Source organism: Elgaria multicarinata, chromosome 22 (assembly GCF_023053635.1).
Source record: "Elgaria multicarinata webbii isolate HBS135686 ecotype San Diego chromosome 22, rElgMul1.1.pri, whole genome shotgun sequence".
Classification (NCBI taxonomy): domain Eukaryota; kingdom Metazoa; phylum Chordata; class Lepidosauria; order Squamata; family Anguidae; genus Elgaria; species Elgaria multicarinata.
Window position 1 is genome coordinate 7,308,300 of NC_086192.1, and position 26,363 is coordinate 7,334,662.

Genomic DNA, 26,363 nt, shown 5'->3' on the forward strand with positions numbered 1-26,363 from the left:
ATCCCATGCATGCTTACCTGGGAGTAAGACTCATTGAACATAGTGGGACGTTTGTCTGAGCAAACATGTAGAGGTTTTTGCGGTCTCATTGGTTTCAATGGGAGAATGTTAAATACATGCTTCAGCCTGCTGTTCTCTGCACATTTACCTGGAAGCAAGCCCATTGCAGACAAATGGGACTAACTCCCTAGGATTTCAGCTTTGCAGCCCAATCCTCTATATGCAAAAGTAAGCCCCAGTGAGCTCTGTGGAAATAACTTCTAAGTAAAGTGCATAACTTTAGGCAGCGAAAACTGTTTAAATTGTGACATTGTGTTTATTTTTTGTTTTAATCCAGATGAAAAACCCCTTTACTGTATTTTATTCATTCAAAATGAAAGTTTGCTTTTGTGCTTTGTTGCAAAGTAATATTTTTTATTGCTTTCTCCCTTTCTAATTGAGAAATATTTTTCTACACACGTAACACACATGTATACAAGGAAAGTTACTTCACATTTTTTGTAAAGTGCAATTTTAAATTAAAACACTTTAAATTCATTGCAGCTTGCTTCCAAGTAATAGATTTGAGGATTGCAACTCAAATCTATCACAACAACTCTTACTAATTAGATATGTGTATTTTTTTTCTTAATGCATTAGCATGCTCCCAACGAAATAATAAATACTTACTTGATATACCAAATCCAAATCTGAACTTTAAAAATCTATACATCTAAAGTTTTCAGGGCTTGGTTTGTGTTACTGTTTTCAAACTTGGTTCTAGTAGACGAATTTCTCTTTAAAGAACCTGGGGAAATTGGAACGGTGGAAAAGAATGAAATGACAAGAAGTATTTAAAAAAAAGGAAAAAGAGGGAAGGAAAAAAGTTCTATCCGGATGGTCTTGCTTTTCCTAATGAAGCTTGGACGCAAAAGAAATTCGGAGAGATACAGAGACAGAGAACGACAGAAATAGCAGTTTATGGATCAACAGAGAAAGTGAAATTGACCAACTCTCTCCTTTAAACAATCGCCGAAAATTGTCAGCGCGTAGCGCCCGTGGCAAAAAATCGGATCCAGCCACCCTCCTTCCACTTTTTGATCTTTTAAAAAGTGATGTTTTAATCGGTGAGGTGGGGGCTCAATCCTCCATGCCCAGCTCGGTTTAGCGTTTCTTTCACCAACCTTTAGCTCACGAAGGAGGGAATGCTGATGGATTTAATTCTTCTCTTTGGTTTCCAGATTAAAACTCTCCCCGCCCCCCACCCCAAAAGTGTCCAAAAGGAGAGGTTCTCCAATCATTCTTACTGGCTCTCCCCCCCCCCGCCCACACACGCGCGCTCCGCCCCTCCCCTCCCCTCGCCAACCTTTCGCTCCCCCTCGCTGCCTAAACAGGTTCAAAGTACAGTGAAAGGTGGGGGGAGATTTGGCGAGCCCTCGGATTCTCTCTTATTATAAGGCATGTGCGAAGCGTAGTAGGCAATTCCACGCGAAGCCAGGCGGAGAGAGAATCCCTGCCGCCGCTTCTCTCTTCTTTTTCTCCCCTCTTCACTCCCTGCCCATCATCTGCATCTTGCAAGAATGCCCCCGCCGGCCCACTTCATTTGCATATCTTATATTGCCTAATGGAGATCATCAAATTGGAGTAGAGGCCCGCCGAGACATCCTCAGAGGAGATTATTCTGCAGGGATCCCGAGACAGAACAGGTGTCAGCTTGGAGTTTTGGGGGCTTACAAGCCAACGGAGGTGGATTGTGGAAGGGCGATTTTTTGGGGGGGACTTTTTTCCCCTTTTCTTTCTCCCCTCCCCCCTTCCCTCTCCTTCCCCCCCACCCTCACCCTCACCCCCCACTCCCTCCTGTTCTAAAATGGTGTCCAAACTGAGCGCTTTGCAACAAGAACTCCTTGACGCCCTGCTCCTCTCGGGAGTGACTAAAGAGGCCCTGATCCAAGCCCTGGAGGAACTGATGCCCGCCTCCGGGAGCACCACCGCGGCCAGCGGGGGCTACGGGGTCAAGCTGGAGAACTTGCAGCTGTCCCCCGGCGGAGGCGGGGGCGCGGGGATCGAGGCGGACAGCAAGCCGGTCTTCCACACCCTCACCAACGGGCACAGCAAATGCAAACTGTCCGGGGACGAAGGATCGGACGATGGGGACGACTTTGACACTCCGCAGATCATCCGGGAGCTGCAGGCGCTCAACACCGAGGAGGCAGCGGAGCAAAGGGCCGAAGTGGCCAGGATGATCAGGTAAGAACAGAAACCCCTGCGCTTGGGAGGCACAGAGAGAAAGGCCCAGCGTTGCGCGCGCAAGGTTCGGAGAAATGGAACGTTCGGATGAAAGGGATGGAACGTTCGGATGGAACGTTCGGATGAAAGGGATGGAGCGTTCGGATGAAAGGGATGGAGCGTTCGAACTCGGATAGAACGTTGCGAAAGGTTTGTTTTCGCCTCCCTCCGCGCCTTCGCCTTGACAAAAGCGCACCTATAAAGTGACCCCCCCTTCCAAATGACGCTGCATTGAATAGTTAATAATAATAATAATAATAGGCTATTCCCAAACTTCCCCCATTATTTCGCCTCTTTCCATCGAAACAATGACAACAACATCAATCGATTGTGTGTGCGGGCGCGTGAGATTACACAACTTTGTTGTTATTCCTTCTGCCCAACATTTCGCCTCTTGATATGGAACCAAATCGAGCCACGTGAGTTTCAACACCCGACTTTTAGCACACCGTTGGGAACGGTTGTCAATTCTTTTTTAAGTTTCACTCGATTTTTAGCACACCGTTGGGAACGGATGTCCATTTAAAAATTAAAAAATGCCACCCCATTGACACGTATGGAATTAAATTAAATTCACCTCCAAAAATGGAAGTATGCTAACGTGGGCACCTCAGAGTCGCGTGCGTAAAGCTAATAGGGATCCCTTTCATGGGTTCTTTGGACCCTTTTTGAACCGATCCTGCGGAAGGTGTTGACTCACACATAAGTCTCAGGATATTTTAACAGGGATTGCTCCTGATAAGTGTCTTTTTAGGACTGCAACTCCTAGAGATGTAAAACGTGCCTCTTTCCATGACTTCCTAATGAAATCCTTCCCTCTAACACACACATGTTGAAAACAGGGCGGAAAAATAAAACAAGGAAAAAACTACTCAAAATAACATGAATGCCAGGATAATTGCGTATTTTTATTTATTTATTTATTACATTTATATACCGCTCCACAGCCAAAGCTCTCTGGGCGGTTCACAATTTTTTTTTTAGGAAGGCAAATACGACTAAAGGCGGTGTTCTTTCCTCTTGAAGGAGTATGTGTAGAAAATTTAAGTTAAAAAATCGTTTTGTCGAATTTAATACCAACCCTACGATTTTTCCCCCTACATACCTGGGGAGTTGAGACATTTCTGAGTAAGCAGACATAAGATTGCTTTCTGGAATCAAGAAGGGTGAAAAGAATCCAAAGGAGCAAATTCAAATTACTGTTTTGTTTGAAACCTTGCGTTTCTTGACTCTGTGTAAAATCTCTTCTCCTCTGGCCCTGTCGTCAAAAAGATATTAAACATTATCCAAGGTGAACCCCCTCCCCCCAAAACGAAAAGAAGTTAAGGAACAACTAGGGGGGGGAATGATTTGAGCGAAATGAAGTGAGAAATATTTATTCAGATCTGATTGATTAAATATGTCTTTGTGTGAATAGTGAAAAATTGATATAATATATTGTATACAGGGAGGGTATATATTACCCACTCATATACGGACACATATAATATTACGTGTTACAGCTAAAGGTCCCAATTTTGGTGGGTAGGGAGGCTTTATGAATCTCCAAAAATGTGGAAATTCTGAGTGTGTAAGTAAACGCAGAAAACGCCCAAGTGGATTTTGAAATTGGCACGGTTTTCCACCACTGTTCACAGGGCATCACACACAGCACACCCCTGAATGTGGGCGACCAGGCTGAGGTGCCCTTGGCTGTTCACAGGGGGAGGGGTATAACCTCCCTGCCTTCAGACGTTTACAAAACCTGCGTGTCTGTAAGTCGCCACATTTTAGGATTCCAACTGATTCTAGAATTCTCTAATTTCTGTATTAACGAATACATAAGATTCTCCTCTCCTCCTCCTCTCATTATATTACTTATTAATTATTATTATTATCTCCATCATCCACCAAGAAACCATCAGCGATCTTCTTTGAAAAATATGAAAACGAATATGAATACAAATACTAATAAATATATCCAGTCTCAGAGACAGGCTAAGGGAGGCGTCAGTTTGATGAAAAGGAAATCTAATAATAATTAACTCCAAGGAAACCCTTGGAAACCCTTTCACTTCCTAGTAAGATTTTTGTTTTTGGTTTTTTTGGCCTCTTTTCCCCTCCAAACCCCCTTTTGTCTAATAAGGAACTTCACTACTTTCATCTCCTTTTCGTTCCCGGCTTTGAAATACTGTGTTTTTTTAGTTACGTTTATCCATATATATGAATGTCTTCCAACTGAAAGCTGAAAGACTTTGACAAGTTGGTTACTAATTATCCCTCGTAGTTTACGGGCTTTTTTTTTCCTTTAGCAAAATATCAACTAAATAAACTCTGCTATTTATTAACCTACCCCCTCGATTTAAAGAGGAGCTGGGAATTTATTCCTGGTTTAAGTTGATTTTGCAGCTCAGCCTAAGAGAGCAAGCAGTTCGAAATGGTTTTCATTCGAAAGGTAACTTTGTAAATTTTATATGTATATAATTCTGGATTGGTCCTGACGATGGAATGTATCTGATTAGAAAGAACTTCTGGGTTAGGAAGGACAAGCAAATATGGCTATAACTCCTTTATTCCTTTCCCACCCTTTGAAAAATCAAACCTTTAATTGGAAGATAAAGGGTTTTTTTGGGTTTTTTTTAAGAAGCCCATCGATTCGAAGGAAAACCGATTTTCTTCCCGGTTTTGCTGAATGCGATTTAGTGGGATTTACTTCGAATTGAGGGGAAACGTGGCTGAAGGTTCAGTTCTATACTCACTTACCTGGAAGTAGATCACCTTGAACTCTTGGAATTTTTTTCTGAGCAGACATGCATAAAATCGCAGGGGTTGTATTGCAGTCTGAATTCTAAGGGCACTGTTACCGGGGCCGATCCTAAACCTCTTTTTATTCTTCAGTCGATCTCCATGAGTTCAATTGGGTTTACTCCAGAGTAAGTGTTCAGTTCCCTAACCGAGTTCCAAAGGGCTGAGTTCCCAAATAAAAGTGGTTAAGATCGGGACACTGACAGGCTCCAATCCGGTTGACTCCCGCTGAACAAAGTGGGTCTTACTTCTGTGCAGACATGCAGGATCGGGACAGCTCTTCTCCTTGATTTCGGGGGTGGGGAGAAGCGGAAGGCAAAACCCATTGATTTCGATGACGCTGCAGTAAAGTACGTTCCAAAAATGTCTGCCTGATTGATGTAAATTCCTTGGGAGTAAGTAATCTATTTAAGTAATCCCATTAGATAGGCGTTTACCAGGGAATAAAATAATCCCATTAGATACGCATTTACCTGGGAATAAGTATTCCAATTAGATAGGCGCTTACCTGAGAGTAAGTAATCCGCATATACCTGGGAGTAAGCTCCCCTTGAATGAAGTTGGGCTTCTGAGTAGTCACGCATAGGCCTTGCAGTATAAAGCGCTTTATTTTATTTTTTTATAGCCACTTTGGTGGATTCTAATCTTATTTACATCCTGGTTGATTTTAATGACCTTTACTCATAAAGGCGCCTGGCAGTCTCCATCCACACGCCAACCCAGTTAACAGCCCAACCCTATGCGTGTCTGCTTAAAAGCAACTTACCCCCAGGTAGGTGTGTAGGTGGGTTGATTGTCATATTAAACCCAACACCCGAAATTCTGGTTTAACATACAGCATTAAACAGTGCAATTCTCTGCGTGCTTCCTCAAAATCCCACTGAGTTCCATGGGATTTACTCCCAGGTAAATGTGCAAAAGTTTGCAGCCTAGGTTAATTTGATATGGGGGGGGGGGGCGCTTCTGACCTGTCAGCTATTTCAACACTTACCTGAGAGTAAGTAGACTGTTGGAGATATATCCAGTGGCTGCATTTCAAAGTTGTACGTGCTGAAAGGAGTTTATCAGGAACCTGGTTTGAATGCCTTATGCAAAGGATAGTAAATCAATCAGTGTTTATTGACAGTTTTTCTTTTAAAATGCCCCAATGCTACCTCATTTTATTTTGACTTACTCTACATTAACATCAGGGTTTTGAAGTTTTCTCTCTCCAACCCTTTTCCCCATTTATATTTGTATGCCTTTAAACACCTCGCACACACCAAGTATGCAGTTATTTAATTGTAGGAAAAATAAAATAAGATACAAAGCATGAACATTGCCAAAAAAAAAACCTATTAAAGAGTACTTCTGAACATAGGCAGAGAGCATGTCCCTCAAAACTAAGAGCAGCTTCTGTTCTCAGACATATTTATTTACCATTTTTGTGGGGCTCTAACAGGGGATTCTAATACATTTCCCATGAAAAAACAAAAACAAACCAAATGTCATTATTGATTCATTCCAAGCAATTTTATTCCCCTCTTTAGTTAAAAAAAAAAACATTCCCAGAATGGCATACATAGTCAATGAAAACAACACGGTCCCTGCCCACAGGTTTAAAATCTAAAAGACAGGATTCAAAAAGGGAAAAGGGATTTCGAGGGGAGGGGGGAAACCAATTCTTGGCACCAGTTCTTAAATAACAAAAAATTCAAAAATTAAAATCAAGAAGAGCAGAGATTTTTTTTTTAATCAGTTATATATTTAAACCCATTAAAACATAGGCAGAATAACACTTTTTCACTGCCTGTGTAAATACCATCAGGGATGCAGCCACTCTCACCTATTTGGGGGCACAAAAGTATTATTTTGTCTCTGGAAATGTGTAATCAAAGGCACGAGGAAGTTGGCCCTATGTTATTATTATTTATTTATTACATTTATATATCGCTCCATAGCCGAAGCTCTCTGGGTGGTTTGCAAAGATTGTATTGGCTTGTTATGGAATACTGGGTTATTATGGAATATGTTGAACAGTATAAATACATGGAACTTCCAAATTTATGGGCAGTATAGCTTTGAACAGCAACTGCTGAAGATGAACAACAGCGGAAGCCCTACTTTGCAGGGAGATTGTCCAAAACCATAGCTGTCAGAAGCAGAATGTGTGAGATTCTAGATAGACCTTTGCCTGATACAAGAAAGCAGTTCTTATGTTTAGGTTAACCTGTCTCTTGTGTATCTGACCCGAAACTGATGGCGTGGAAGATACCACACCATATAAACTTCCAGCACGTGGGACTTGGGCTGTTATTAATTTATTTCTATAAATCATCAACAGAAAGATACACAAGAGCTTGTGATTTAAAAAGGGGGGGGAAGAGGAGGGTTATTCATTGGTGCAGTTGTAAATCAAGTCCTAGATTTGTGTGTGTTGCAGGATGTTGGTTGGTTAAGAAGGAAAAAAGGAAACCTTAAACGGAGATACTTTCCACTTTTTTCAGAACATGGCCCTATATAAATAAACAGGAGCTTTGTAGTTGTTCTCAAATATTGTCTTGGCCTTGCGTGGCTGGGGCGGCAACCTCTTATTCCAGGGCAGAAGAGACTGCGCCGTCTGGCAACCAATTTGTTCTTATTCTGAATGTTTGTAAGATATGTTTATCCCGCAGAATTCGAACCCACCCCCTTCTTGTCTCCGGATTGTCAATCCCGGAGAGGAGGGAACATGACTCAGAGAGGAACTGCAGAATCTGATAATAGAGGAGTTGGTTAACATCCTTTGGCCCCTAAGTAAAATTGCAACCTCCATAATAGGGCAATATCTTTATTATTTATTTATTTAATTATATTTATATCCCACCATTTTTCCTCTTGCAAGAAGACCAAGGTGGTTAACATGGTCTTCCTCCTTCTCATTTTATCCTCATAACAGCCCTGTGAGGTAGGTTAGTCTCAGAGCCAGGGACTGGCCCACAATCAGCCAGCGAGCTTCAGGGCCGAGTGGCGACTAGAGTTTCTAGAACCCGGATCTCTTGCGTCCCAGTCCAGCACTCAAATCACTACACCACACTGGCTCTATCGGGCCATCCAAAATGTCGCAAAATATTGTGCCAGCTTTTGAGTTCTCCAGAACTTTTCTTCAGGCTGGATGTAGTATTTTCCCTCCCTGCCTTGCCCCTGCTTAGTTTAACATCTAGTTCTGGAGAACTTGAAAGGTTGCTCGCTAGTTTGTCATGCTTTGGTTGGCCTAATCGAGCTAAGGCCCTACTGTGGATGTTGTTAAAAGCCCTTACAAGGGGCTATTAATGTAAGAACCTAAGAAGAGCCCTGCTGGATCAGACCGAGGGTCCATCTAGTCCAGCACTCTGTTCACACAGTGGCCAACCAGCTGTTGACAAGGGATTGACAAAGTAGGACACAGTGCAACAACACCCTCCCGCTAGATGGTAACTCTAGATGGTACAACTCCCATCAGTCCTAGCCATCAGGGCCAATGGTGATGGATCATGGGAGTTGTAGGGCAAAACATGTCTGGAGGGCCATAAATGGCCTGCTGCTGGTTTATAGTCACTGGCTTTCTAGGATTTCAGGCAGGCATTTTTTCAGGTCTACCTGGAGCTGCCGGGAATTGAACCTGGGGCCTTGTGCATGCAAATCAGGGGCTCTACCATTGCACTGTTGGCCTTCCCCCACAGCTAAATGGAGCAGTCCTTTCTGTCTTGCATGAGAAGGTAGATAAGATATAGCTGTTTGCCACAGCAGCTAGAGGAGATCTCTCAAAACCAGGCAGTGGAGGCGAACGAAAGGGGATGAATGAATATGTTACCTTTTGGCTCTGACGAGTAGGCATAAGAGCAAAAGAACATAAAAACAGCCCTGCTGAATCAGGCCAAGGGTCCATCTAGCCTCCATTCTGTTCACAGAGTGGCCAACCAGCTGCCCACGGGAAACCCATAAGCAGAACATGAGTGCAATGGTACCCTCCCACCCATGTTCCCCAACATCTGCTTTGCATAGGCTTACTGCCTTGGATACTGGAGGTAGCATATAGCCATGAGGACTAGTAGCAATTGAGAGCCTTCTCCTCCAGACCCTGGAGGCATTTAGCTGGGCTAGAGACCAGATTGACCTTTGGTATGACCCAACAAAACAGCCTGTATGCTAGTCTTAACTAATTCTGAGCTCACAATCATTAACATCCCCACATCTGCCATTAGCTGTAACAGTGAGGACGCCCAACTCACCTTTTTAAAAATAAATAAATTTCTGGGTGTGAATCAAGCGGTGCGTGCGTGTTAAAAAGTGCTACGAACAATACATCTAGTTAATTGTTGTGAACCGCCCAGAGAGCTTCAGTATAGACCTGTAATAAATAAATAAATAAAATTAGGGTAATTAAACCATCTGAATGAAGTGGTTTTGAAAATGCACTTTATGACCTTCATCCAGGGTTAGGGTTTATATCCTGCTTTTCTGTTACTTATATTCAAAGGAGCTAACAATCCAGTTTAAAACTTCATCTTCAACACTTACATCCCAAATAAACACACAAAAGCCTCTAATATGATCTCACATTTACTGGGCCATGGGTGTAATGCTGTGCATCATTACCTTGGAGTAAGCGCCACTGAACTTGGCAACGCTCACTTTTGACTCCCTAAACGGCAATTTGTAAATGCATTGAGCTTTAAGAAAAGATCGGTAGCCATCTGAGAGGCCAGTTTTTAATCAGGCAAGCAAACAATCTTGAAAATAAATGTTGGCGTTTAAGCTGTGAGCATAAAGGAGAATCTCCATCAAGGAGGTGGATTCCTGCATTGAGCAGGGGGTTGGACTCCATGGCCTTATAGGCCCCTTCCAACTCTACTATTCTATGATTCCGGGAAAAGGAAAGAAGTCTGCTCTTTTATTTGATTGTTTCCTTCATTCTCTGTCTTCATCTATGCTAAACTAAGCTTGAAGGCATCGTTATCACCTCATTCACTTGCCAGACCAGGCGGGGCTGTCAATGACTGGCAAATTGTGTCATCGGTCCTGCTCTAACTGGAGATGTACTCACCTACATCCTTTCCTCTATTATCCTGCTGGGAATGAGACCATTCCAATTCTCCTGCATTCCCCCTTCCCTTATACCACTGAGAATGAGATCATGAAATCCCCCTTAAAAAAACCAAAAACCTCAATACATCCTATCTGTATGGAAAACCTGGCTGTGATCTCCACAGATGCTTTCGCACACAGGTTTGTGGGTGACAGGTTGACTTCTGTGAACCTACTGGGTGCAAAATTGCATCAAGAGAACCCACAGCTGTGTTCTGTAGAAAGTGTGGGTCCTACAGGCGGCGAATTCCCCCTTTCTAATCCACAGTTGATTACTCCGCTCTTGATGACTGGAAGCTGTCTCAAAAGTTTATTTATTTATTTATTTATTTATTTATTACATTTTTATACCGCCCAATAGCCTATTGCTTTAGAAGGGTTATATCTGTAACAATCCAATTGGCAGGCCTGAAAGGCATCCCTGGATGATCCCGGATGTGCTTCTAAGTAGGCGGGCAGTAATAGCCTAGAGAAATCATGTATGTTCGTTTAGGCTGACCCTATGGAAAGGAGGACAGGGCTCCTGTATCTTTAACAGTTGCAGGGGGCTTTTGAAATTTGGCCCAAAGCCACATGAAATTAGGCTCAATGGCTGCAGGTTGACCACCCATTGGCTTAAGAGGTTTCCTTATCTTCCTTATCCATCAAGAAGAAAAAACCCTGCTGCCCGCTACAAGGCAAAACTTCCATTCATTCATTTTTTTAAAATAGCTTTGTGAGGGGTTGGTCCTAGAAAGCAAAATAAACTGCCTTTTAGGGCCATGCCCTCACAAGGCATTTTTAAAAATTAAATAACTAAGGGCGTTATCCCATGCTTGTTTAGACAGAAAAAAAGCCTACAACTCCCAGCAGGTGTTAACTGCCTGTAGGGTGACTCTATGGAAAGGAGGACTGGGCTCCTGTATCTTTAACTGTTGTATAGAAAAGAGAATTTCAGCAGGTATCACTTGTATGCATGCAGCACCTGGTGAAATACCCTCTTCATCACAGCAGTTAAAGCTGCAGGACCCCTGCCTAGCGTGACCAGATACAAAAGAGGGCAGGGCTCCTGCAGCTTTAACTGTGGTGATGAAGAGGGGATTTCACCAGGCGCTACATGCATACAAATGACACCTGCTGAAATTCCCTTTTCTGTATAAATGTTAAAGATACAGGAGCCTTGTCCTCCTTTCCATATGGTCACCCTATGTTTGTGCAAGCCAGCCTTCCCTGACCTGGTGCCCTGCAGATGTGTTGAACTGCAACTCCCATCATCCCCAGCCAGCATGACCATTGATTGAAGAAGGGTGTGAACACCTCGCAGGAAGATGAGTTTGCAAGAGTTGCATAAGGAGCTCTTTACCCAAAACCGAGATCATGTCCTAAATGCTGAACTGGAGCTAAGCTAAACTGTTCCTTTGAAAAGTTCAAGGAAGGAGATTCCCTAATTTCCCTCAACTGGCTGTTCTTTGCCAAACGGCTCATATAGATGCAAAGTTTTCCTCCCTAACGTTTAATATGAATGCTCCTTTCTATACTTGGGTGTAACGTCTTTCTCTATCATCGCTTGAGAATCACAGCATGCCATATAAACAGTTTGATTTACCCATAATGAAACAAGTGGGCTTTAACCTGTGACACAGAGCTGGAATCATCCATGTTCATAATCATCCATAATCCTGGGCGACCCTCATATGAATGCCACGGAGTGAGGCGTGGATTCTGTGGATGAACAGAAGGAAAATATTTTAAAAATGGGCCTTTATCATTGTCATGCCCATATAATGAGAATGTTATTACTGTATTTCTTCGATTCTAAGACGCCATCGATTGTAAGACGCACACTAATTTCAGTACCGCCAACAGAAAAAAAGCTTTGATTCTAAGAAATAATAAATGCACCCGCGATTCTAAGACACACCCCGTTTTTAGAGATGTTTATACGAGCAGCACTATTTATACAGAAGCAGCACTATCTGTATCAATGAGCAGAAGGAAATGTCGTACTAATATGGCCCAATTTAAAGGTTGAAAACTTGCAGAATGCTATTAAAGAAGGGTAGGGATACCCACTTAATGTGGGCAAAAGGGGAGGGGGAATAAATCCCCCCCCAAAGAGGACACAGAGTTGGATGCTATCAAATGCCTGATACATTTCCCTTGAACAGTTTACAGCAGTTACAGATGAAATTGACTCAAGGGGTCAGGAATTATTCAGTCATTGAAACAGCGAGGAAACCCTTCTTTTCCTCCTCCTCCTCCCATCTTCAATTCTTAGGTGCCTTTCTCAGAAAATACTCAACGTGCCTTGCAGCAAAACTCAAAGGCATGCAAAAATCTAAAAGCACTTTAAACAGCTAAAAAGAATAACCAACAGAAACACCACAAGCCAATAAAACAACTAAACTAAGGAGCCCTTGATATGCCGGATAGTAAAATTTCAAGTAAAATTTCACCTCCTTTATTCTCCTCCTCTGATTGCAGGGAGAAACTTTCAGTAGGTATGGGTCTGGAAAGAAACTTTGAGGTGTGAGATTAGATTCAAAGTCCTTCTTTTGGATACCTGCAATTTTCAGGTATCCAAAAGATACCTGAATGGGGGCGGGTGTTCAACCCCACCCCACCCCAAGATTCTTATATTTTCAGTCATTTGTTCTGATTACTTCTTTTCTTTTTCTTTTTTGAACCACATAATAACCAAAGATACAGATACACTATTGAGGAATAATGATATCAGTTTGAAAAGTTTGGGGAGGGGTGGAATCTCTGATTACAGATCCCTTTCCCACATCCTTTTGTAATTTCTTGATCATCTGTTTGTTTATTTGCCTTTCTGCCTTCTGTCTGGGGAGAGTAGGTGATTTTCCACAGCCGGTCATGTGGGCAGACTGGTCGTGAACTGGATTGGGCTGGAGAGGCCATACTACAGCCGCCTGGTGCTACTGAGCCTGTGAGCTGCTTCTTTTGCCAGGACAACGGAGGTGGGGGGATGTAATGTCGGCTCTTATGACCCACGGAATGGTGTGTTCTCATGGCTCATAAAGCAGAGGGCAAAAATATAAAAAGAATAATGTCAAATCTTCGGTGCGTAATGATACAGCAAAGAAAATGCTGGCGGATTTGCTGACGATCCAAAGATGCCATCCTTGGGCCTTTAGGGCAAGGAGGTAAACGCCAAATGGTGCCATAGTCATACAACAGGAGTAGCCGTCCTTTTTGTGTGTGTGTCAGGGGCCGCATTCCCACAGGGGTAATTTGTCTAGGGCTGCAGGTCAGCAGCGAATGGGTCGGAAACCAGCTCTGAGCAGGACCAGAGCTAAAAATGGCTGGATCACTCATTTTATCTTTCAGAGTCTCTCCTTCTCTCTCTCTCTCTCTCTCTTTTTCTGCCACCCACTTTTCCCTCTCTCCCTTTTTCTTCCCATGATGCAACAGGCTGCCAAGGAAGAGACAGATCGCTCTGAATTGACCCCTGGCACAGAAAGATAAAGTTGTAAGAGACCTCAAAGATCACCTGGCCCAACTCCCCCGGCAATGCCAGTTCCAGGTTTTGAACGGAGGGATCCTCCATGTGTCCACTTCTTGAGTGAGCTGAGGATGATGGACGTTGTATTCCAACGCATCGGGCAGTCACCAGGTTGGGGAAGATTGGGCTGGGCTGTTCATTAAAAAGGAAATAAGTGAGGAAAGAGAAGGAAGAGGAAAGGAAACAGACGATAAAGCAGAACAAGTGGGCGCTGCAACAAAACGTTGCAGCGTGGTGTGCTTCTTTTCAGCGTGCCAGCCAACCAGCCAAACCCTTATCCAGGATACATTTCATTCCCCCCCTCCCCATTCTGACGCCTGTTTTTGTGTGTGCCTTCCAACAGGCACTCGGGGTTCAGTGATCACTGAGCATGCTCAGTCTTCATTGGGCTGTTTCAGTTAGGGTGGCCTTGAGTCCTTTTTTTCACAGAGGGCAACCCTCTATTTGGAGATGTCTTCTGTTCAAAAGGCTGTCCTGTCCGATGCTGGTCTAAAGCTAAAGAGCCACAAAACGATTTCTTGTCCATAGTTAGAACCTGGACAGCAGGCCAAATACGCACACACAGGTAACCTGGCCACGACACACGATGGCGAGATGAACTGTATTTCTATTTCAGTTGTAATACTAAATTCTAACTTTGTGCCTATACATATAAACGAGCACCTGCAAACTGAATGCAAATCGGTGTCCCCTTTTCTCCCCTTTTTCGGTGAGGCATGTCCTCTTTGGGGGCCATTCATAAATAGCCGCCCTAGTTCCCCCCTCCCCCTTTATTTAAGTCCCATGAACAAATAAATACATTTCATTTCATTTATTACACTTTTATACCAACCCATAGCTGAGGCTCTCTGAGTGGTTTGCAAAAATGAAAAACCATTAAAAACATAAATAAACAAACAGGCGCTGCCCTTAGTCTCTCGATCCGTTCCGGGCGCAACCTGGTGAGGTTTTGCGTGTTGGGGAGAGTCTCAGAGGCCCCAGAAGGCCTTAGCTTTCCCAGAGCCGGTGTTTTCGGAGCAAAGTTCCCCTCCTGTGCAAACAGACTTCAAGCCCACGGCCTTGACGAGGCTTTTGCGGAGAGCTCCATGTTTGCTTTAAAAGGGGCCTTTGTACGAGTAGGAGAAGGAGTCGGAGTGGGTAGGAATTAGGAAATCACTTGGGTTACACCCACAGCAGGCCTGGCCGTGGAGGACAAAATCTATTTCAGCGCGCCAAGAAAACTCGGTTTATCAGGAGGAGACACCGTTTTGGCACAGGGTGACCATATGGAAAGGAGGACAGGGCTCCTGTGGATAGGGAGACATTTTTCTCCCTCTCTCAAGATACTAGAACCTAATGGGGTCAATCCCATGAAGCTGATGGGTGGGAGATTCAAGACAGAGAAAAGGAAGGACGTCTTCACACAACGCAGAGTTAAATTACGGAACTCGCTACCACAAGATGTAGTGATGGCTTGAAAAGGGGGTCAGATAAATTCCTGGAGGAGAAGGCGATCAATGGCTACCGGTCCTGATGGCTGTGTACTACTTCCAGTAACTGAGGTAGTAAGCCTGTGTACACCAGTTGCTGGGGAACATGGATGGGAGGGTGCTGTTGTACCAGGTCCTGCTTTATTGGTCCCCGGTTGACAGCTGGTTGGCCACTGTGTGAACAGAGTGCTGGACTAGATGGACTCTTGGTCTGATCCAGCATGGGACTTCTTATGTTCTTATCTTTAACAGTGCATAGAAAAAAGATTTTCAGCAGGTGTCATTTGTTTGCATGCAGCACCTAGTGAAATCCCCTCTTCATCACCACAGTTAAATCTGCAGGAGCTGCCCTCTTTTGTATCTGGTCATGCTAGGCAGGACTCCTGCAGCTTTAACTGTGGTGATGAAGAGGGGATTTCACCAGGTGCTGCATGCATACAAAATGGCACCTGCTGAAAATCCCTTTTCTATACAGCTGTTAAAGATACAGGAGCCCTGCCCTCTTTTCCATATGGTCACCCTAGCACAAACAATGTTTTGGGCCACTTTCTCCAAGACCACCTTTTCCCCCAACTGGTGCTCTCCAGGTGTGTTGGTCTGCAACTCTAATGGGCATGCTGGCTGGAGGGTGATGGGAATTGCAGTCCAACACACCAGGTGGGCACCATCTTGGGGAAACACTGCCCCAGAATGGCTGTCTGCCTGGCCACCTCGCCATTCTGTGCCGCAAGTGAATTTTGCTCTCAAAAGTCCAGGTTAGCCATGTTGGTTGCTGAGGAAAACAAAATCCAGAAGGAGTGGTTGTGTGATGCCTTTCTTAGGGCAAAAACTCGGGCGTCACAAAGTAAGGAGGCTTCTGGGCCATCTCGAAAGATTGCTCAGATGTTACGACGTTGACTTGGTTCTAGGGAAGACATTACTCTACTGTTGCTATGGTTAAAAACAGCTCAACAAGCCTATGTGTAGAATCGTAGGATCGGAAAGGGGGATTGTAGGGCATCTTGGTCAATTGTCTGCACAACAGAGGACATCCAGAGGTACAGCATCGCCCAACAGATGGCTGCGCGGCACAGGGCCGGCCCTACCATTAAGCAGAGTGAAGCAGTCATCCCGGGAGGCAGCAGCAAGGTGTTGGAGGACAGAGCTGTGAGCAACTCAGTCTGCCCTGTGGCTCCTAAGCTAGTTCCCTGCCTTCAGGGGTAGTAGAAGATGCTGCCCTATTACCAGTGTCAAAGATGGATCCAACTTCCTGTCCCATTAGCTTTTGTACATGGAATGGGAAGAAGGACGCCATCTTGTCCTTGGCCTCAGGCAGCCAAAAGTTTTAGGCCAGCCCTGGCCCAGTAGTGTTTGCTCTAGGTCATGAGTTTTATTGTCGGCCTGCTCTTACTGTCAAGAACAGTTTCTCCTACTCTTCAACCGAAATCTACCCTCCTGTCTTTGCACCCTTCTATCTGAGAGCCCATTGAGTATTTGGGGAGAGCAATCATGTCTCCCACTTTGCTCTTTTCATCTGCAGCTAAACATACCATGTTCCTTCAGCTGTTCCCCATGAGACTAGTTTTCCATATTCCTGACCATCATCACTGCTGTCCTCTGAACTCATTCCAATATGTCTATACATCTTTCTCCAAGTATGGCAGCCAGAGCTAGACACAGTGCCACGAAGGCCTCCAAAATCTGTATTGTTGATGACATCGCTGACGTTATCATGAGTTATAGAAACATATCCATGCACAAAAAAATTAAAATGCATTGTGGGGTAAGGGATGGAGGTAGCGTGGAGCAGACCTTCCTCAATAGCAGCCTTTTAAATTTCGCTGTAAATCTGCCCACCCCCCATCCCTGCCTGACAGGACTCTGAATTAACCCCCTTCCCCACAACATCTCTGGAAATCCCTCTGTTCCTTATGGAACGCTTCCAGAGAGAGAGAGCTCCAAATCGTTCATTGCACATTTATTGTTCAATGCCAAAGGTCATGACAAAAAGAATATCAAAAAAACTACAAATAACAGGGAAAGGAAAAAGAAAAATCTTTGTGCTGCTGCTAGCTTCTCTTTGGTTGTTATTTTTATTTTCAGACTGTCGTTTTAAACTTTAACATTTGTATTTTATTGTCTTGTATTTTATGGTTTTGTTTGTGGTGAACTGCCCAAAGAGCTACAGCTATTGGGCAGTATATAAATGTAATAAATAATATCTATCTATCTATCTATCTATGGTGATGGGGCTGCTGCAGCTATGTTTGAGAATTCCACTCTACCTGTAGGTAGAATAATTGTTCAACAGGTATCATAAAACTGTGTTCCATTTAGTGTTAGTTCAGCTTTATATTTTCAGAACAGCCATTACTTCATTCACCAGTACAACCAGAGCATTTTTTCTACAGTACTGGGCACAGACTGACTTAATCCCATCATGAATCCTTAGCGCATTCCTTTTCAGGGCAATTCTGCAAATATTAACACAACGGAAATTCAATACATTCAATGGGCATTGCTCCCAGGTGAATGGAAATAGGATTGCAACCTCTGTCTGCAAAGACCATCCCTAAATTACCATCACAAAACTATTTATCGGGTGTGCCTTTAAGCAGTTTCCGTTTCCAGGCTTACTTTGCAAGGAGAGTGGTGGGCCTGGAAAATTGCCTTGAGGCAGAGACGGCAAGTCTGTCACTTCTACAGGAACATAGAAAAGTCTAGAGTGACCATATGAAAAGGAGGACAAGGCTCCTGTATCTTGAATAGTTGTTTAGAAAAGGGGATTTCAGCAGGTGTCATTTGTATGTATGGAGAACCTGGTGAAATTCCCTCTTCATCACACCAGTTAAAGCTGCAGGAGCTATACTAGAGTGACAGGATTTAAAAGAGGGCAGGGCACCTGCAGCTTTAACTGGTGTGATGAGGGAATTTCAAATGTCCTGCCCTGCAGTCACCCCACCTCTTCCCCTCCATTTTTTTGTATTTTCCTAGAGAGGGGAAAGTCTGGATTATTTCCTTCACATGCTATGTCTTTTGTTGGGGGGCGTGTGCTTGGAGGTCTTCCTGACGAAAGAGAAGGGTGGGGTGGTTCTCATTCTCCAGCACACTGTGTTGAATGAATGGGCTTGTGCTGAGTCGGTTGAATGGACTCTCGCTGCTCCAACCCCACCCCACCTATGGGAATTAACAAAAATGCTTATGTCTCCGTCATTTTTAAAGATAAAGAGATGGATCTTGGCACCATGATAGCTCTTTAGTAGGGTTTGAGGCATGCCAAGTTTGAAGCAGATCAGTTCATCCCTTGTTTTTTTGTTTTTTTAAAGATTTTTTTTTAAAAAAACTCCCCTCAAACACCACCACCCCCAAACACACAAACACGCACGCCTCTCTGATTCTGCCTTAATTCACTCCTGTGCATTTATGGAGGGAGCTTTTATCCTTTACTTTGAGGATGCACAGCTGATCTCTATTTTTCAGTTTATAAAAATAATCAGCTGTGCACCCTCAAAGTGAAGGATGGTTTTGGATACTATGTGAGGGTGGGAGCATCATTTGCTGCTCTGCTTCAGACAGCAAAATGTCTTGGTCCGGCCCTGATGACAAATCTCTGTGTTTTGCTTTTTTCCATATTCATTTTTTTTAATTCAAGTGTTTTGTGTCCTGTTCTTAAGACATTTGCACACATTGGTAAAATCTGATCAAAAATGGAACTCAGTGTAATCCTCACCCACCCCTACCTACACTGAATGCGGGTACACCTCTGAAGAGGAAGAGCGAAGGCTGTACTTGGCAGAATCCTCTTTTGTGTGTGTGCACAGAGAGTTACAGATTAGATAGCTTGTTTTATGCCGGAGAGAACCAGGTTTTTTTTATAATCCACGGGAATAAATTCTTGGCATTTTTCCGGGGAGGATGTTGTCGAGTTGTATTTACCTGCTCTTGTCAGGAAAAGTTGAAGGGTGGGAGAAGAGGGCAGGTAAACCCGGTGACGAAACTCCCCCAGAACTACAGTCCCAAGCCGTTGAGGATTGGGTAATTTCCACTCAACAGCAGCATATGTCAGAGAAGGACAGCCTGTTTTCGTGACCGGGTACATGCAGCGGTCGTGCGCTTCTGTGACTCAGCAACTGTCCGACTTTGATCCAGGAACTCTGGGTACACAAAGAATGCAACAATCACAAACTTTTTTCCCCCCTAAAAAAGTCACCACTCTAAATTGCGTATACGCCAGCTGAATGCACTATTGGCCCTTGCTTTCTGTTCAGAGGTGAAGGCCTCACTTGTTCTCTCTCCCACCCACCCCTAAATAAAACAATTGATTTGTGACTAATTCCAGAATGGGATCCATGTTGGTCTGTTGCAACGAAAACAACACGGGATCTTGTGACACCGTAAATGACTAACAGATTTTTGTTGATGTTAGCAGGAGATTTTTGTGGCTGGTGGTGGGAACGTGTGTAGTTGTGCGGTGACAAAAGATGGGCGGATTAGATACAGTCAGGCCTCTTTAACATAACGACAGGCCCATAATAGAGTGGACAACCATGGGGTACATAGATGTGGCTCCATCCACTGTTGGTATGTGGCCCTTGGCGTCTTTCCTTGGAGGCAATTTGGCCCTCAGTGTGTGGCCCTGACGTCGTCCCCTGAGGGCAACTTGGCGCTTGATATATGGCCGCCGATGTCTTTTCCTGGAGGAAATGCGGTCCTTGGGTGGAAAAGGTTCCTCGCCCTGATACAAAAGATACATCCCCCCTTATCTCTGGGTATCAAAATGTTAGACTACTTCCACATGACCTAGAGACTAAAATTTGGCACATGTATGGCCCAAGCACAGCCAATGGGTAGAAACTTCTGAAAGGGGCACAATCTTCCCACAAAAATAGGGGGCCTTGACATTTACCTCACGACGGAGGGCAGTACTGCATAGAAGAGCAAAAATGGCTACACTTGAGGTGAAATTTGAGCCAGCCTTGGGGTCAATTTTTTGTAGTAGCTGGTCATGTGTACCTAGAATTTACCAGTATAGCAGTATGATTAATTTCATAAAAGTTAAAATGCAAATAACTTTGCTTGTTTTGGGATTTTTTGGAGTGGGGAGGTGGCTTTGATGACATGAGCCTGGGAATTGCTAATCCTGACCTATACCTGTGTCCATCCCTCATGGCTCCAGTCAGGTTCAGTTGTGAGGTAAATTCAAATAATTTCCCTCCAAATTTATATTTTCTCCTTGATGGGGTGAACGTATTTCCCTCCCTGTTTCTAATTTGAATTTACTCTGTTTCCAATTTGAATTTAAATTATTTGAATTTACCTAGGGTGACCATATGAAATGGAGGACAGGGCTCCTGTATCTTTAACAGTTGTACCGAAAAGGGAATTTCAGCAGGTGTCAGTTGTATATATGGAGAACCTGGTGAAGTTTCCTCTTCATCACAACAATTAAAGCTGCAGGTGCCCTGCCCGCTTTTAAATCTGGTCACTCTATATAGCTCCTGCACCTTTAACTGTTGTGATAAAGAGGGAATTTCACCAGGTTCTCCGCATATACAAATGACACCTGCTGAAATTCCCTTTTCTAAGCAACTGTTAAAGATACAGGAGCCCGGTCCTCCTTTTCACAGGGTCACCCTAATTTACCTCACAACTGAACCTGACTGGGAGCCATAATGGATGGACACAGGTATAGGTCAGGATTAGCAATTCTCTCTTGAGGGGGGAGAGAGAATTGCTAATCCTGACCTATACCTGTGTCCATCCATTATGGCTCCCAGTCAGGTTCAGTTGTGAGGTAAAGTCAAATAATTTCTCTCCAAATTTATATTTTCCCCTAATGGGGGGTAGGGGTTAACCAAAGTGTGTGTGTGTGAAGTCTCCTTTGGCCTTAGGAGGAAATTTCATGAAAAAAATGAAATGGTGGGGAGGTTTAACCCTCCCCTCCCAGAGCACCGTGGTCCCAATCCAAATTGGGACCTCACATGCTTACACTAGAGTTTAAAAAAAAAGACAAGCCTCAACTACATGAGTAGCATAATATATAATTTGGCTCTAAAGCAGGCTTTTTCCGGAAACTTCCATTGACTTGATGTTAACTCTCTCCCCCCCCCCCCCGGGCGCTTTAGCGAGGACCCATGGCGGGCTGCGAAGATGATCAAGGGTTACATGCAACAGCACAACATCCCCCAGAGAGAGGTGGTGGATGTCACTGGACTCAATCAATCCCACCTCTCCCAGCATCTCAACAAGGGGACCCCCATGAAAACCCAGAAACGGGAAGCTCTCTATACGTGGTACGTCCGGAAGCAGAGGGAGATACTCAGGCGTAAGTATCGTCTTTTGTGACACTGTTGTATGTGTGCCTTTATGTAATTTGACAGGCTGCGTGTTCCGATTTTCATCTCATGTCACTTCTTATATTTTTGTACTGTACCGAAGCTACAGCACAATTTTTGTAGTGTATTTTTGTACCGAAGCTGCCGGGGCTGTTCACAAAAAAATAATCACTGTTTGTGTTGACGTGTGTGCTTTCATCGCTTGTTCACCCATCATGTCAAGCCTGTGTGGATTTTTCTGTTGTTCACCGATCATGTCAACTCCGTGAGACCTCAAACAAAATTATAGCGCGAGAGAGAGAGAGAGAGAGAAAGGTTGGTGTAAAGTGGCACCAGAGCAAAGCAGCAAGAAGACTCTGGATCCACTATTGATGCAGTCAGTCTTGAGATAAAATATATAAGAAAGACAAAAAATAAAGACTAACAACAGAGTATTTTAAAACATTTATTTTGGGCTCAATGTTTCAGCTTCCACCCTAGCACGTTTGTCCGATCTTTGATCAGTGTGGTGTAGTGGTTAGTGATGGACTGGAACTCTGGAGATCTGGGTTCTAGTCCCGACTCGGCTGTCAAGCTCACTGGGTGACCCTGGGCCCATCACTGACTCTCAGCCTAACCTACCTTACAGGGTCATTGTGCAGATAAAATGCAAAGTAGGAGGGCCTATGTAAACTGCCTTGGGTTCCTTGGAGGAAAAAAGGCGGGATATAATGTAATAATAAAATAAATGTAATTATAAATGTGCTCCAATCATTGAATACTCATAGGGTGGCTATGTATGAATCACCAAAAAAAGAGGAAGTTCATTGCCAAAACAAAGAGGCCAAAAGAGGACACCAATTTGCATACGCTCATTTTTGGTATAGATGCAAATTGAGAAATAATTATAATTCAAATAGAAATACAGTAAATCTCACCGTAATGTGGAAGACTGTGGCCTCCTCAGGTATTAACTCTGGATGGGCAACAGTTCTGATGGCTCTATAGCTTTAAGCTGGAATTGGACTGGGTGATCTCTTGAACAGAGGATGCCTTTAAATAAAGGAGAGTCCTCTATCAGCCTTTCAGATAGAGGACTGTCCTCTGTAAAAGAAGACACATGGCCACCTTAGCACCCACCAATGTTCCAGGTGATGGCAACCAGGATGATCTGGAAACAAAGCCCTATGAAGAGAGACTGAGACAACTGGGCATGTTTAGCCTGGAGAAGAGAAGTTTGAGGAGAGACATGATAGCGCTCTTCAAATGCTTAAAAGGTTGTCACACAGAGGAGGGCCAGGATCTCTTCTCAATCCTCCCAGAGTGCAGGACACGGAATAACGGGCTCAAGTGACAGGAAGCCAGATTCCGGCTGGACAGCAGGGAAAACTTCCTGACTATTAGAGCAGTACAACAATGGAACCAGTTACCTAGGGAAGTCATGGGCTCTCTCACATTAGAGGCCTTCAAGAAGCAGCTGGACAACCATCTGTCAGGGATACTTTAGGGTGGATTCCTGCATTGAGTGGGTGGTTGGACTTGATGGCCTTATAGGCCCCTTCCAACTCTACTATTCTATGATTCTATTCTGACCTAGCAATCATGACCTGGCAAGTCCTTATACACATATGCTAGCAAAATGCTCATCCTTGTTGTGTGTGGAAGGGAGGGGAGGGTCCCGTGTGTATGTGTGATGCACACACGGAGCGTAACTGTGCAATGCATCTGCTATGTGGGCTCCATCATTGAGAACTGCTACACAGTGACTTGGGGGCTGTCTATACGCGGGGAAAGCCCAGCGTTGGCTGTAGATTGGTGCTATGTCGGTTTTATGACACAGACGCAGCTTTGCAGCCCCACTCCACTCTGGGGCTTTCCTGCGAAGCTGCACATTGAAAAAGTCGGGGATTTAGGTTGACTTTTTCAATGGGAGCGAGTTCAGTACAGCTCTTCCAAATCCGGGGGCAGTCCCTGGTGGAAGGCGAGCAGCAGTTGATCGCCTTCCATCAGGAAGCGGGTGGGTTGGCCCCGGTACCCAGATGGCTGCTGGAAACTCCCTTCTCAGTGTCAGGATTACCCAACGCCAGCCCGGGAGAGGAAAATCGCGGGGTTTCATTGTCAACTCGTTGCTGTGAAGACAGCCCCTTGGGCAACTTGTGGCCCCACTGGAAGTTGCTAGACAGCTGTGTCTGTTGTCTCTCACCATTGGCTATGCTGGTAGGGCTAATGGAAGTTGTAGACTGAAATAAGTTGCCCATCTCTGTCTAGAGCCGGGGTTGGAGCTTAAGTTTTGCTCTTATCATGTAGCATCTCTCCAGTTCGGTGCTTTCCTTCCCCCTGCCTTTGTGGGTGTGACAGCAATGCTTTGTTTATATGAGCATAAAAAGGGGGTGTTTTTGGAGGACACCAGTGGGGCAGGGTGTAATCCTGCTCCCACCCAGTGACTTCAACCATTGAGACACAAGCCTGGTTCCTGTCGCGACATCCCCATTTCTGCATCAACACGTTGACACTTGGCTTCTCACTTGGTCATGCTACAGAGTGACGCAGACCTGACGATTTGTTGTCGTATGACACTTCATTGGGGTGACAAAGCGAGATCTAACATTTTAAACAAATAAACCATATGGAACAGGCTTACACATATACAGATGTGTGTTTGTGCACCCACACTACATGTACATTATTTATTTATTTAACCAAAGAGGGTCCAGAGCAGCTTACAAAAATCAGTAGTTTGACAGTCCCTGACTGTGGTCTTACAATCTAAAAGACATGGCATGCAGGTAAAAGGGAGGAGGAGGGATGAAGGAGGGGGAAGCAAGCTCAGGGACCAGTTCTTAAAGTTACAATTCTTATAACATCAGCTGGGATGGAAACAGTTCAGGTAGCTGAAGGGAATGGCTATTGTTTAGTGACAGTTGAGGGAGAAGAGAAGCCAAAAGCAGGTTGTCTCAGCAAAGGTGATGGAATGGTTTGCTGCCCTGCTCACCCTCTGCAGCAGTCAGATGGAATGGCTACTGCTAGTTGACAGCTGAAGGGAGCCAAAGGCAGCTGGTGTCTCAGCAGAGCCAATGGAATAGACCTCTGACTGTCCCTCTGCCACATCCTGCTGGAATGGCCGCTTCAATATTGGAGTGAAACCACTTTGTACATGCTCAAGCAAGAATGTCTTCTTTACGTTTTTATCCCACACGAAAGTGCCTGATTGTGCCCGGCTGCCCAATCTTTTGGAGATGAACTCCTTCTCCAGAGGCTACTTGGACTCGTTAAAAAGTCACTGCACATATACAAAATGAGATCCTTGATCTGCCTATGCAGGTCTGGTCCACGTTGAGTGGTTGTGATTCTCAAAGTCTTGGCCAAAGGTATCTCAGTGCTCTATTACTGGGCAAAGGGCTACATCCCTAACCTGTTGATCAGGGAACTAAATTCTACCATCTACCATCTGGACAGCCGGGTTTCTGCAACCCCCCTTTTTTTTTCTTTGAGGGAATAGAAGGAATTATACTTTCTTCTCCAAGAAGAAATACCTTCCTCTTTTGTCTCCAGAGATCTGACTAACGTTAAATAGGCTATTGTGTCAAAGGCAGCCAGCTCTTCTTGGGGGAACAATGTCATTAGGACGGAGTGATCCAATTAGCTGGCTGCAGTCTGGCACATCCAAAGATTAACTTGTTGACTCTTTTTTTTAATGGTACGGGGGTTTCAGCAGAATGCAAGATACCAGGAGGTGTCGCACGGTACAATTATCACTGTTTTGATTAATGGATCTGGAGTAGATCAAAGCTTCACCACTGCTGCACGTATAAAACTGGCGAAACCTCTCGGCCTTTAACAGCTGCATGAAAGGCAGACATATAGCAGGTGATGGTTTTCCCCATCTCCATACATGAAAAGCTTCACCTGTTGAATTTCTTAATTGCTTTTGAGGCCTACTGAGGAGGGGCGGGGGGAAAGAGACAACTGTAGGCTGACAGTTCAAATTCAGGCCTGACTTGGGGAGGACGGGGTTCCCAGCCCCCTAATCGACCATGTTACCTATTGTACAAAAGCTTCCCACCTAAATTTCCCTCTGGGTTTGGGTTTTTTGTATGATTCACTCTAGTTTCATTATTCCCTTTTAAAAACGTTGCCCAGAGCACTGTGTATTCATAGTTAGCTGTAGCTTTCAATTAATGGGGCTGTTTGCATGTAACAGCAGCAAATCGTGGGTTAATTAATTAACCCATAATTTGCTGTGGCACGTGCTAGGTGCTTGCCACGGCCATTTTGAATATTAAACCACCAATCAAGCCAATTGGGGATTGTTATGTGATGTCCGAACTTGGACACTATAGGTTTTGTGGGTGTTAAACTAATAGTTAATCTGACTGCTCATTGTAGTTTAACTAATTAGAACCATAGAATAGTAGAGTTGGAAGGGGCCTATAAGGCCATCGAGTCCACCCCCTGCTCAATGCAGGAATCCACCTTAAAGTTTCCCTGACAGATGGTTGTCCAGCTGCCTCTTGAATGCCTCTAGTGTGGGAGAGCCCACAACCTCTCTAGGTAACTGGTTCCATTGTTGTACTGCTCTAACAGTACTGAAGTTTTTCCTGATGTCCAGCCGGAATCTGCCTTCCTGTGACTTCAGCCTGTTATTCCATGTCCTGCACTCTGGGATGATCGAAAAGAGAGCCTGGCCATCCTCTGTGTGACAACCTTTTAAGTATTTGAAGAGTGTTAACATATAACATAGTTATATGTTAACTGTGGGTTGTTTAACCCATTATTAATCTATAGTGTTCAGGTTCAGACATCACGTAGCAACCCCTGATTGGCCCAATCCGGAGTTGAATATTCAAACTGGCCGTGGAATGCGCCTGGCATGCGCTGTTGGGTTAATTAACCCATGATTTGCTGCCATTATGTGCAACCCGGGTCAATGCGTGTCTCTCTCCCCCAACTCCCCCGCCAAAA

The 26,363-nt window shown here is 44.3% G+C and overlaps 1 protein-coding gene across 3 annotated transcripts in view; it reads left to right on the forward strand.

The window, feature by feature from the left end:
• The first annotated feature begins 1,846 nt into the window (after nucleotides 1-1,846).
• HNF1B (HNF1 homeobox B) overlaps nucleotides 1,847-26,363 on the forward strand; it is a 66,685-nt gene continuing 42,168 nt past the window's right edge. For all 3 annotated transcript variants that reach the window (XM_063146826.1, XM_063146825.1, XM_063146827.1), the window contains exons 1-2: nucleotides 1,847-2,226; nucleotides 21,213-21,412. In XM_063146826.1, the coding sequence (XP_063002896.1) occupies nucleotides 1,847-2,226; nucleotides 21,213-21,412 (580 nt within the window). The remainder of the gene's footprint in view (nucleotides 2,227-21,212; nucleotides 21,413-26,363) is intronic.